Here is a 13235-nt window from a genome sequence, read left to right as displayed (position 1 = left end):
GGAAAAAAATGGTCAACCATGGTGCTAAAGAGATCAGGTATTTCATACTAACAAGACACTGAATACATTTCATTTAAAGCATGCATGAAGTAATGTTGAAATATTGAAAAGATCAATTTTGTGCATACTGTATATACACAGTAAAAATGCTGTTTAAGATTTTATACAACGCTGTTCACCACACGAACCCCACACCACCTGCCCAACCGTTCAAACAATCATGTTTAATTTATTGAAAATTAGATATTGGAAATTAAACTATGTTGCTTTACACCTGCTTAAATCGCCAAAGCAACCACTGCAAGTCCCATAGTAAACAGCGATGTATAATATTTATTTTACTATGTAGTTATATTTTTATTAACAATGATAAAGTTAGTGTTGATTGGTAGTTATTAAATTACTACAAATGGTAAATGCACAAACGAATACTTCCCATAGAAAGTTTGTTTATGTATGTATAGTATTAAAAACAAACATTCTGTGGAAAAAATGCTAAAGCAAAGTTAGCAACAACAACAGTGCTTTTCAAAAGTTGAAGAGAGCTGATATTCCATGTTAAAAAATATCCAGTCATACATTAGTATGGAAAGTATGCCACGATCCATGTCAATAAACAAGGTGTTAAGATCATATCTGTATCATACAAAATTTGTGGGATTAGATGTCAGCTTGCATAAGATGACATTCCATGTGGTTTTGTCAGTATACATAAACCCACACTTGTAACAGAAGTTTGCAGCCTTTTAGACAAAATCATATGGAAAAAACAGTAAATATCAACTATAGTGACTTTCAAAAGTTATCAGCAGATTGGGTATTCCATACCAGCCAAAATATCCAGTTCTACATCAGTATGGAAAGTAAGGCACTGTCCATATCGGGAAAAGATAAAGCACCATGGTCAAGATCATTTTTTATATTGATAACATTTTACTTCGCTTTATAGCAGCAAAATTCTATTAATCCATGCAGTTTTGTCTGTACGAAAGAACCCATGTCCTCACATTTAAAACACAAGTCAGTAGGCATGTGGATTATGACTTTTCAGGTAAAATTTAGTAATAATTTGAAGGCAGCCTATGATAAGTTTAAAAACCACAATGAGAGAGAAAAAAAGGTCAACCATGGTGCTAAAGACATCAGGTATTCCATACTAACAAGATACTGAATACATTTCATTTAAAGCATGCATGAAGAAATGTTGAAATATTGAAAAGATCAATGTTGTGCATACTGTATATACACAGTAAAAATGCTGATTTTATACAACGCTGTTCACCACACGAACCCCACACCACCTGCCCAACCGTTCAAACAATCATGTTTAATTTATTGAAAATTAGATATTGGAAACTGAATTATTATTATTTTTGAACTATTATTATTTTGAATGACGGTTATCGTGGTTATTTTCTTTATGTCTTGTTTTCTTATCATTTCAGATATCTACAGTGAGAAAAATTTCGGAATCTCTGACTGTTGGAAAATGTCGCACTATCTTGGAGGATACATACTCGACTGAGCTATGTAAAATTAGAATGAAACCGTGGGACCAAAATGATTATGCAGAGTTTAAAGAAATGCACACCGTTGCTACAATGGTAAAGAAAGACTCTCGGGGAGAAGATATTAAGGAGAAGGAAATACTTCAAGGCTCAGTTGGGGAAATATTTTCAGCAAAAGTAAACGGAAGGCTTCCATCTCGAATCCTTATTTCGGCTCCAGCAGGACGAGGAAAGACGACAGCTGTCGCTAAAATGGCGCACGACTGGGTTCACAAAGAACGTGGGTCAGGATTAGAGGACTTGCCACTTCTGTTTGTTGTAAAGTTTCGAAATACAAGTCAAAGAACATCGATTGGAGAAGCCATCATATCGCAACTCCTGAGTGATGTTGATGACCTGACGCCAGAGGGGCTAGAAAGTTTTATCAGAGAGCATCAAGGAATCTGCCACATTGTACTAGACGGGTTAGATGAGTATGCTGGGATTTCTTCCACAAGCAACATCTTAAGCATTCTTCGATGGAAAATGTTTCGGCAATGTCGAGTTCTTGTAACAACACGACCACACCTAGACGAGTTTTTCAGTCAAGGGGATCTACCATTGGTATACACGAAGATGGGAATCGAAGGTTTCTCGCGAGAGAGCTCCCGTGATTACATCGACAAGTTCTTTACTTCCATTAAAAAACCTATGTCATGGAAGAGTGCAGATGGCCTGAAGACTTACCTCGATGAGCAACCATTAATTGAGGAACTAGTAAAAACGCCGCTATTTTGCCTCATGGCTTGTCACCTATGGTCTGAAGATCTACTTCAAAGTGAAATTAAAACTCAAACAGCGTTACTCGACAAAGTGAATCTGTTTTTAATGCACCATGCAAATGCTCGTTCACCCGGCTTGATAGAATCACCCAAAAAACTTACCAAAATAATCCTCAAACTAGGGGAAGTTGCTCTTACTGGTTTGCTCAATGATAGTAAGAAGTTAGTTTTTACGTCTCATGATTTTCAGAGAATTCCTTCCATCCTTCATATGGCATGTGCCCTTGGAATAGTGTCTAAGACAGTTGTTTCACTCGGACGCCTCCCCCAAACAAGCGAAACATCTTTAACTACTATTGAGTTTTATCACAAACTTGCTCAAGAACATGCAGCTGGGAAGTTCCTCGCTGATAAAACGAATCACTTTATGTTAGCTTTGAAGATTAGTAAGATAGACCGAGTACTGCGAAAGATTAACAGAAACACTGGTGAATATGAAAATCTTATTCGCTTTGCTGCTGGTACGAAGAACACCCTCTGCGTAAGAATAATGGAGAAGCTCCTTACAAATGGTCATTTATCTGAGAGTGAGCGATATCGTATTCTCCTAGATTGTTCGTCAGAGTCTGGGGTTAACGTTGGGAATGTGTCATCGTTGATTCGGAGGTGCGTGACGGCGCAAACCATGATCTTAAAGTCACCAACAATATATACTGCTGTTGGAATGCGAAATCTTCCGAGTGAGCTAAAACAGAAGGTATTCTAGTCACATAATAATGTCGAGAGCAAATTAATTCGTATAATTCACACGATTTATAATATTATTTTTTTGCCATAAATAACTATTTTTTTATACCAAATAACATTCTGACCGTAAAAAACACACGAAATCAACAGTTGCTTATATATATATACCCCTGTGAGTAAAAAAAAATGACACTTAACAAAACCCTAATTTCAGGAAAAAAATATATCGTGAAAACATACTTATTTTATATGTCTTGAAACAGTATGTTATCCAAAAAAGTGGTACCATATTTATGAGGTATGGTTTACATGGCAGCCCATAGGGAAAGAATTAAATATATATATATATCACTTGAAAAACAATATGTTTCTCTTCCATTAAACCATTTTACTCAAACAAATTTATATCTCACTTTTAAAAATGCATTCCACTTTAGCAACAAAATATATTTCAATTAATATATATATATATATATATATATATATCCTTTAAAAAATTTATATATTTACTTAAAAAAAATATATATGTTTCGCTTTTCAAATAAATATATTTCACTTTTCTCCAAAAATACATTGCACTTTCCAACAGAAGATATTTCGCTTTTCGAAAAAGTATGTTTCACTTTTCCAAAAAAATGTGTTTCACTTTTGAAAGAAATGTATTTTACTTTCCATTTTTTTTCGACGAAGAATCATTGCACTTGTTACATTTTAAATTTAAAGAAAAAAGTCCTTTCTCTTTTGTTGGATAACACGTGCGGCTGCCGTATTCGACCGTACGTAGCATTAATCTATCTACCTACATGATATATGTATATATCTATCTCTCTGCCTAATATATATCTTTTTGTTTAATTTTTTTATCTATCTTTCTATATATCTATCTATCTCGCTATCCATCCATCTATCCATATATCTGTCTGTCTATTTATCTATCTATCTCTCGAACTATTTATTTTTTCTATTTATCTGTCTAATAATTATCTGCTTAAATGTGTCTCTTTATCAATCTATCCACAAATCTACCCATCTTGTCTCTCTGTCTCTTTAACTATCTATCTATCTAATATCTATTCATTTTAATATGTCTGTATACCTGTTTATTTATCTATCACTCTCTATATATCTATATCGTATGTCTATCTGTTGAAAAATAAGTATGTCTATCTGTATGTCTACCTTTTATCTTTCAATCTAATATCTATTGATCTGTTTAAATAATTATGGCTGTTTATTTGTCTGTTTATCTATTTACTATTTATCTATTAAATCTGGATATGTTATTCTATCTGTCTACCTATCAGTAAATATATCGATCTATTTTCTCTCTATCTTTACATGTATCTATCTATTTTTTCTATATTTCTATCTGTGTGTGTATATCCATGTATCTGTCTCTCAATCTATGTGCATATCAAATATCATAATCACCGTTAGCATCATCATATTTGCCATCCATCACTTTCAGCATCCTCCTCCTCATCATTGTTTTTGAAGGTCAGTCAGGTATCTATCTAATGTCCATCTGTCCATCTTATACCTTTTTATCTGTTTATATCTATCTATCTTCTATTAATCTATCCACCTATCATTTATCTCCCCATCCATCTATCTATCTATCTATATTTCTTATAAGTATCCATTTAAATATGTATGTCTATCTGTCTGTCTATTTATCTTTCATACTTATATCCACTCATTTGTTTAAATAACTATGTCTGTTTATCTACGACAGACCACCTAATTCATCCACACGACGAATTAAAATCTAGTTTCACTTGTTACATTTTATATCTGAGAGAATTTTTTTTTTACTTTTGTTGGATAACACATACGGCTGCCGTATTAGACCGTACGTACATTTCATTCCTCACGTAAAAATCCATTCCTCTCGCTACGAAAAACATTTCACTCCTGTTGCAAAATTTATTTCACTGAATTGAAAAAAAATACGTTCCTCTTTTTTTCTCGGCCTGTCGGCTGCGCGCACCATTGTTGGCGGGACAAGGTAACAGAGATGGTTGCAGAATTTTCGCTGCGCTGAGGGGAGAAATCATGAATGCGGTTGCATCACACAAAATAACAAGGATATGGGGATACCAGCGAACCCAATTACATCACTTTCCAGGTGCAAGAGAATGCACCACGAGGTGGGCGCAAACACACAAAACATAAAGTTTGATTTATCTGTTTTAAGTGAAACATATTTTTTTTCAATAGTGAAAAATATTTCTTTGAACAGTGAAATAATTTTTTTTTGGAAAAGTGAAATATATATATATTTTTTTAAAGTGAATATATTTTTTTGAAAAGTGAAATATAATTTTTCTTTTAAGTGAAATATATTTTTGATAAAGTGTAATACATTTTTAAAAGAGATATCTACATTTCTTTGAGTGAAATGGTTTAATGGAAGAGAAGCATGTTATTTTAAGTGAACAATATATTTAATTGTTTTCCTATGGGCGTGCCATAGTTTTAATGCTTGGAAGGTCAGGAGGCATTCTTTGCGGTTTATGTTCAAGTCGTCTGATGCCGATTCGTCCAATTTTCAACTGGTCTGCTATCATTTGGTCTACCATCAGTTCTTCCATTCATCACATAGTCAACTTTCATTTAGTCTAATGCCATTCCGTCTAATTGGTACAATAACCATCTTGTCTATTTACCATTTAGTCTAATTAGACTAAATTCAAATTAGTCTAATCAAAATTTAGATAGAGGGAATAGCATCAGACTTAATGCAAGTAGACCATGTGGTGAGTGGACGAGTTGGCAGAAGATGAATTTGCAATTTATCTCCTTTACAGTGATGTAAATCTGCCTCTCATGGAAAAACGCAGTACCTACATTTTGCAAAAGTTGGGATATTAAGCATTTTATGTTTTCTTCAAAGCCGCTAAAAACATCTTATTTTTAAGTTTCCTTTTATAATCAAATTTAAGAGTAAAAAAATGTGTTTTTTCACCCCCCCCCCCGAAACAAATATTGTTTTTGTTGTTGTTTGAAATATTGAATAAAATGTTGATACTTTAAGGAAAGTCGTAGAGAATTTTCGGTATCCCCATGGAAATCGTTGTACCTCAAGATATCTGAAGTATTTGAAGTATAATCTATATTTAATTCAAGGGGGAAATATAATTCCTTAGAAAAACGGAGGGCGCCCTATATAAATAAGGGTGCCCTCTGCGGTAAGGTCCCCAAAATTTTTAAAAAATACACAAAACATCCTTGTAAAGTTGGTAATTAATAATTTGCCTGAGTTGATGTATTTATCCATTTTAACTCTATGGCCCATATTCTGAAGTCAGGTTTAACTTAGACCATGGTCTAACTCTGTGCTGAAATTATGGGAAGCAAAACGTTTAATTTTTTTACAGTGAATGCATCTCATGTTAACTGTATGGTAAAGACAACTGCCATACTTATTCTTCCCAGGCAGTTTAATGTTTTGGGAGTCAAAAGAGCTGATACATTGAACCTCTTCTGTTAGAGATTTATGTAACAAATGGCTTTCCATAGTTAAACCGCAACTTTAAACCAGAGTTTAACTTAAACCCAACTTCAGAATACGGGCCTATGAGTTTGTACTTAGATATTTATGTAATACGAGCTCAGAAACACTGGAACGACCTCTAAAAACCATGGCACCCTCTGAAGCAAATTAATATTCTTCAAGAGACAATTTTCATGAACTTTGGACCTTACCACAGAGGGCACCCTTCATTTTTCTTACCTATTATTTTCCCCTGAATTTCACATTAATACATTTTTCTTGGTTGTGAAGCAATATCGACTGAGTAAGAAAAGAAAAGAAAAAAAATAATTTTAGTAGGACAATGCGTTTTCCATGGGGGAAATTAAGAATTTGCTTCACACACGGGTCGTGTGGTTAGAGCAGTGGACTCATATACTTGCAAATAAGACTAAGACCGCTGAGAAGAAAGAAAAGAAAAAGACACTAAAGAAGAAAATCCCTGTCAAGAATACCTTGGATGTTGTCTCGTAGAATCTTGCGATGACGCTTGGCACCATCCTTTCCAAGACCCTTTTACTCCTTTTCCGCGACCTGACATCTGGATGAATAAGAGCTAGATTGTGTATGCCTTAATTTATATTGTCTGTATAAGTTCAATGTAGTTATTTCAACCAATTTACTTTGTTCTGTTAGAAATGAATGAATTGAGAATTAAATTATCGCAAGATTGTGAGTTCGAATCCCCAATCTGCCATTGTCTCCACTTTGATAAAATGGCCCGAGAGTAATTTCTGTCCTATATAAGGTCAGCAACTTTTGATGATTAACCTAGACGTCAAAAAATATTTCTTTGGTAATTGGTTATACACCAGCTTGGCGTTTACCAGCAAACGCTGTCCTGTCGAGTTCATACGGGAGTTGCCATAAACAGAAATAAATATATACAATGATGTCAATTTCTCCAAATACAACAAAAACAACATTTGTATGTTTTTGGCCAGAAATGGGCACAAATATAATCTACAAATTGATGATAAAGGAATACTTGAGAAGTTTATTCGTAGTTCTAGCCACTTTGAAAGAACAAATTAATTTCTGTAATATCTCAACCTGTACAATATGTAGATACTTCATTTTTGAAGGGGGAAACCCTACGTTCAGTGAAAATAGACCTATTACCTTTTTCAGTTATTGAAATGTAGTTTTCCCAAAAAGAAATGCACAAAACTGGATGTGCCATGTGGAAAAGAGTGGTTTACTGACTACTTTTCTAAAAAAAGGGAAAAATCGGAAGGAAAAAAATGTCAGGTGCTACGCTTTTTCCGTGGGGGGGGGCAGATATTTTGATTTGCGCCAAAGTAAGGCATGAATGCGATGAATGAATCCAGATACCAATCATGTCATAATCCTTCAAGGTTTGCATAGAATCTGGGTCAAAACACCCTTTTTAATGAATATACATTATCATTGTTCAATAAAAACTTTTTAGTATCGATTTTAAAGATAATTTAATCGAAAGGGGATTTGCAAATATGTAGGAATATGGCATCATTAGTAACTGGGGTTCATTCATTCAAGTCTACATCACTGTTAAAAATACCTATTGATGATCCAAGCGCGAAGACATACCACATTAAATTGATGTCTATTTTTTTCTACTCACACGGTATAGATGGATACATGTACATGGATGAATGATACATGAAAATACTTTATGATTAAACAAAATACAATTAGAGCTAAGAAAAATAAAATAAGAAGCGTTTTAAGGCAAGGCGGTTTCGGTGGATTTTCTGGTAATTGAAGGACCTACATAATTATTTCGATAATAAAAAATGAAATAATGAAAAGATACTTCAGTTTTCAAATAGTTAAATAATCCATGTTAATTGATACAGTTCATACTTAAAAAATAAATTTATTCAAATATATCTCCTCCCTGTGCCGATTATTTCATTCACTTTTTTTTCCTTTTATCTTCACAACAGGTTGCTCGTGTGCAATTCGAGGAGTCTATCCTGACAACCGCTGTGACAGATGGACTATGGTCCTGTCTTAAATCATTTTCAGATCTACGTTACCTGACCATCTCAGACTCATCACTTGTTTTTCCTTCATCTCCTCCTGAGCTTCCATCTGTCATAAGTCTATCGGCTAAGAAAATGACGTCACAATGCTATAAATGTTTGATCTCATCACTACCTGGGTTGCGAGATATCGATGTTCAAGATGCAGCTAGATATGACTTTGTTGATTTTCTCAAGTTCTCAACATGTTTGACATCATTGGAACGACTCCAGATAACGTGAGTGTAATTCATGCTCTTAGCTCGTTATTTGCCGAGGGAGCCCGATCACTTCGTCAAGGACGGACATTTAACAAATTCTGAAAGTTTATATACTTGTAAAAATTAAGTAGTGAAATTTGTCAATGCGTACTGTGGTTCATTGCAAAGACTATCACTGAAATTATAAATTGTTTATAGACTTTTGTTGCCACTGTTACCTACTAAAGATAGAATTCATTAAACATTGAATGTCACGGACGGACAGGATAGAAATTGGTTTCTACATTTGTCAGTAGTTTTTTGTTGTGTCTTTCTAAACGAAACCATGCTGGCAGTTAATTTTCATTGCAGATGTTAATCTAATAAGTTGACTTCCCTGACAAACGTTTGTTTTTTGAAGCAAGCTATAATTTACTATAGGACAAAATGGACATTTTCAGTGTCAGTGATGGACATTTGGCGTCACAGGTCAAATTTATTGCTCCAGCATTAGAACATACAATTTTTGAATTTTCTTTCTGTCATGGACGGACAAATTTGTATAAACATGAATACAAAAATGCGGTATGACCATTCCTGGACAAATATTTCACAATAGTTGTTTGTATTCTAGCAAACTGGGTTTTCATCTACAATTACTGGCAAAAAAAACCCACAACATCCTTAAAGGCAATCTAATGATTGTCAAAAGTACGGTAGGCCAAATAAGAATTAACAAAAAACAGGAGCCATAAGGTATATCATTTTCAAATGAAGTCCTTTTATCCTCAAACAATTATTTAATGGAATCATCTCCCACAAATAGAAGTAAGCAATCAATCACTTCATACATTTAAATCAGTTTTGTTGAAATATGTCCAATTAGCATGATCAGACAGTTGAGATATAACTGTGCGATTTTGGTGCTTTAGATAATTATTTTTTGTCTCCCTGCTGAAGTTTTCGTTTTTAAATTTGGCCTATATAATAGGCCTTGATATTTTGTCTATTTGTTTTTCCTATCTAAAGTCATTTATTATGTATTCCGTTTTATATTCTCGGATGCTTCCATATATGTGTTTTTCTAAAACTTTTTGAGCAATCTAAGACATGTGAATATTTCATATTTAGTTGTCTGAATATATTCACATCAAATCAAATCAATTACAAAAATTATACGTATAATTACATCAGAAAGTCTTTGTCACCCTTGCAGCCCTTTCTCGTTTAGTCTGCGGAATTATAGTTCCAAAATGTAATTAGAGTTTACAATACAGCCTGAATTTAGAGAGCGGATTATTTTATCAATCTATTGAGTGCAATTGTCGAAAATTTTGATAATATTTATACTACACTGTTAAAAAAACCCGTGATTTTACAGAAAATAAACAGAAGATTTTGCAGAAAGCAATAACAGAATCATTCTGTAAATTCATAAAACAGGAATTTTTCTGCAATTTAACATAACAGGTCAGTTAAAAAAGGGGGAAAGGGTGTTTTATTCAAGGAAATTTGTAAGATTCCATACACCAAATACCAAATTCCTGTAAGATTACGCAATTCAATAAGATTACAGATGATCTCGAGACTCTGCTGCAGGAACTTCTTTTATTTTAAGGATAAATTTTCTAACAGTGTAGCGTAAGCTGCGTTCGATGAAACTTAGATATGCATCTCTGGATTATTAAAAAATGAGGCTATGTTGGTTGTTTGGAGAGTTACAAAGTTTTTCTAAGTCGGTCATTCTAAATTCATATCACAACGACGTGATGAAGTTTGAATTGACTGAGTTTTGCAGATGACTATTCCGAACACTATCTAATTAATGGTAATTGATATTAAAGTAAAAATTAACCATATTATTCGGGCTTTTCTATTTTTGTCAATTCGAATGAAGTGTAAAGTTGCTTGACTTTATCTCCACGGCATCGGATATTTTTTTTCCCTCCAAGAAATAGGTGTTTCATTTTTGATAACGATTATGATAATAATGATACGAGGTAAATGCTGTTTATTGTGATGAGACTTATATTTCTGAGCAATATGATCACGATAAGTGTGATCAGTAATGTAATATATTATGATCGCAAAATACCTCTTTTCTCAAGCATCAGATTTGTATATAGCATCTACTTATCTGTTTTCTGCGCCGGAGTTGAAAATTATCATCATAGAATTGCCTCTTTACTCATGGTACTTGATATAATCTCAATGTTAGAACATCACAAGAGAAACTCATTGCTGCAGTGTTTGTCACAACAATATTGTTGTTACTCATGGTTATTATTTAAGGACTTTAAAGCGTATAATAATTTCGAGGCACTTACTCCACATCTGAATGATGTTCCATGGCTAATTATCATTTCCGTGACAAAATCATATTTTCTCTACAACACAGATCTCTTGATAAATGGCAATTCGACTTTGATACCAAGTCAGGTGTTAAGGTAAGCATAGCTGTAATATGTCGCTGTATGTTATCTATTTGTAAATTTTTGGTTGCTTTATAAACCTGAACGTTATCAGGGCCGGATCCAGCTTTTACCAATTCAAGGGGGGGGGGGGCTGTATTTTCCATATGTTCCCACATGATATTTGCTTCACTTATTTACTTATGGGTATTCACAACTAAAGACTGAACTGTTACATACATCTTAACTTTATTAATGCGAGCGGGAAGAGCCAGCTTATTTGTTTCATGAGTTTAGAGCTTGCAATTAAATATTTTGAAGAATTATATAATTATGATCAAGATATATCAAACTAAACAATATATGAGTGCGCTAAGTTCTGGCCGAGAATTTTCATATACTAACTTTAAAGTAGACCTGTTTATAACTGTTTGCAGTGACTCAATTTAAAGAAAAATTTAAACAAGTAGATGGGGTGAAAAATTACATAATATGAGACGAACAAAAAAGTTATGAATTTTCGAAACTTTCAACAGGAATCGATTTAGCTCTGGATACTCCAGGAGGTCCAATAGGAGATGTTATAGCGGCGTAATGCGAGGACTACTTTTCAATTTAATTACAGAATAACAAAATAGTTAAAATGTCACCATTAGGATCTTTAAATACAACTAACATGCAGCGGAAGACTTTAAATTAAATAGTAAATACAGATGATATAGAGGGAAGGTATGTCTATATCGGTATTTATGCCCTACCTGTTGGTCTACTAGGTGTTGAACTTAATATTATATTATTAAACTACTCAATATAATTAAACCTTAGCACATACATACACAATCCTATTACATCATACACACAGTCGTAAGCATTCAACAGTTAATATGTTACTTACTTAACTATAGTATAAAAGACATTCAAATATAGTTTCTTCACTAACTTGATTAAAGAAAAAAAAAAATAATTATTCCTTTATTATTAACAGAACATATTTACATTATATACAATATATATATATATATATATATATATATATATATATATATACAGTGCGTCCCAGAATAAACGAAACCGAGATTTAGCGATCATTTATCATAACTTAATCATAAATATAATAGACAAATGACCTACCAATTTAAAGCTTAGAATCTCCTCTTTCATCTGATATTACCTAGGTTATTTCTTATTCACGCATGAGTGAGCAAAAACGATTTGAAGAAAGGATACCAAAAACTAATATGGCGGGGGGTATCTGGGTTTCAAAAAGAAAACCACATTTCTGAAAAGTTCAATATCTGCTCTTTAATTTGGTACCTAAATTACAGAAAATGGTCAAGAAATAAAAAAGTTCTGGTCATTTGAAATAAAGCTTGTATTTCCATAATTTCATGAGATAAACGTGTTTTCACCGGTTTCCCACAGAAGCTTTCGCATGGTGAACAAAAGATTTAATGCATGGCTGATAGTCAACAAAACAGAGTGTCGAGAGAGTTTGAAAGCCAGCCTGGAGAACCTCTTCATTTTATGAAATTATTGAAATTCAAGCCTTATTTCAAATGACCAGAACTTTGTTATTTCTTGACCATTTTCTGTAATTTAGGTATCAAATTAAAGAGGAGATATTGAACTTTTCAAAAATGTGGTTTTCTGTTTGAAACCCAGATACCCCCCGCCAAATGATTTTTTGATATCCTTTTTTCAAATTGTATTTGCTCACTCATGCGTGAATGAAAAATAATCTAAGTAATATCAGATGAAAGAGGAGATTCTAAGCTTTAAATTGGTAGGTCATTTGTCTATTTTATTTATGATTAAGTAATGATAAATGATCGCTAAATCTCGGTTTCGTTTTTTCTGGGACGCACTGTATATATATCTATGAGACGACTTGTCACATTTTGATTAGTATAATTTTCATGAGCTCCATGTAAACGGAGTGGTAAACTTCATATCAACTAGAATAGTGATTTTGATTCTAGTTAAATAAACGAACCATAATGAGATATAGTAATAACTATGTAAACTAAACAAAATAAAGTTTTATATATATAAGGGTCTCAATGA

At 33.2% G+C, this 13235-nt stretch overlaps 1 protein-coding gene across 1 annotated transcript; it reads left to right on the top strand.

Annotated features, from left to right (window-relative positions):
• The first annotated feature begins 1541 nt into the window (after positions 1 to 1541).
• LOC121417748 (NLR family CARD domain-containing protein 4-like) lies at positions 1542 to 11766 on the top strand. Its single transcript, XM_041611481.1, has 4 exons — positions 1542 to 3026; positions 8483 to 8799; positions 11159 to 11199; positions 11708 to 11766. Exons 1-4 carry the CDS (start codon positions 1542 to 1544, stop codon positions 11764 to 11766), a joined length of 1902 nt encoding a protein of 633 aa, XP_041467415.1.
• Positions 11767 to 13235: the final 1469 nt, after the last annotated feature.

The sequence above is a fragment of the Lytechinus variegatus genome, chromosome 6 (assembly GCF_018143015.1).
Source record: "Lytechinus variegatus isolate NC3 chromosome 6, Lvar_3.0, whole genome shotgun sequence".
Classification (NCBI taxonomy): Eukaryota; Metazoa; Echinodermata; class Echinoidea; order Temnopleuroida; family Toxopneustidae; genus Lytechinus; species Lytechinus variegatus.
This window is presented reverse-complemented; position numbering and strand designations above follow the sequence as displayed.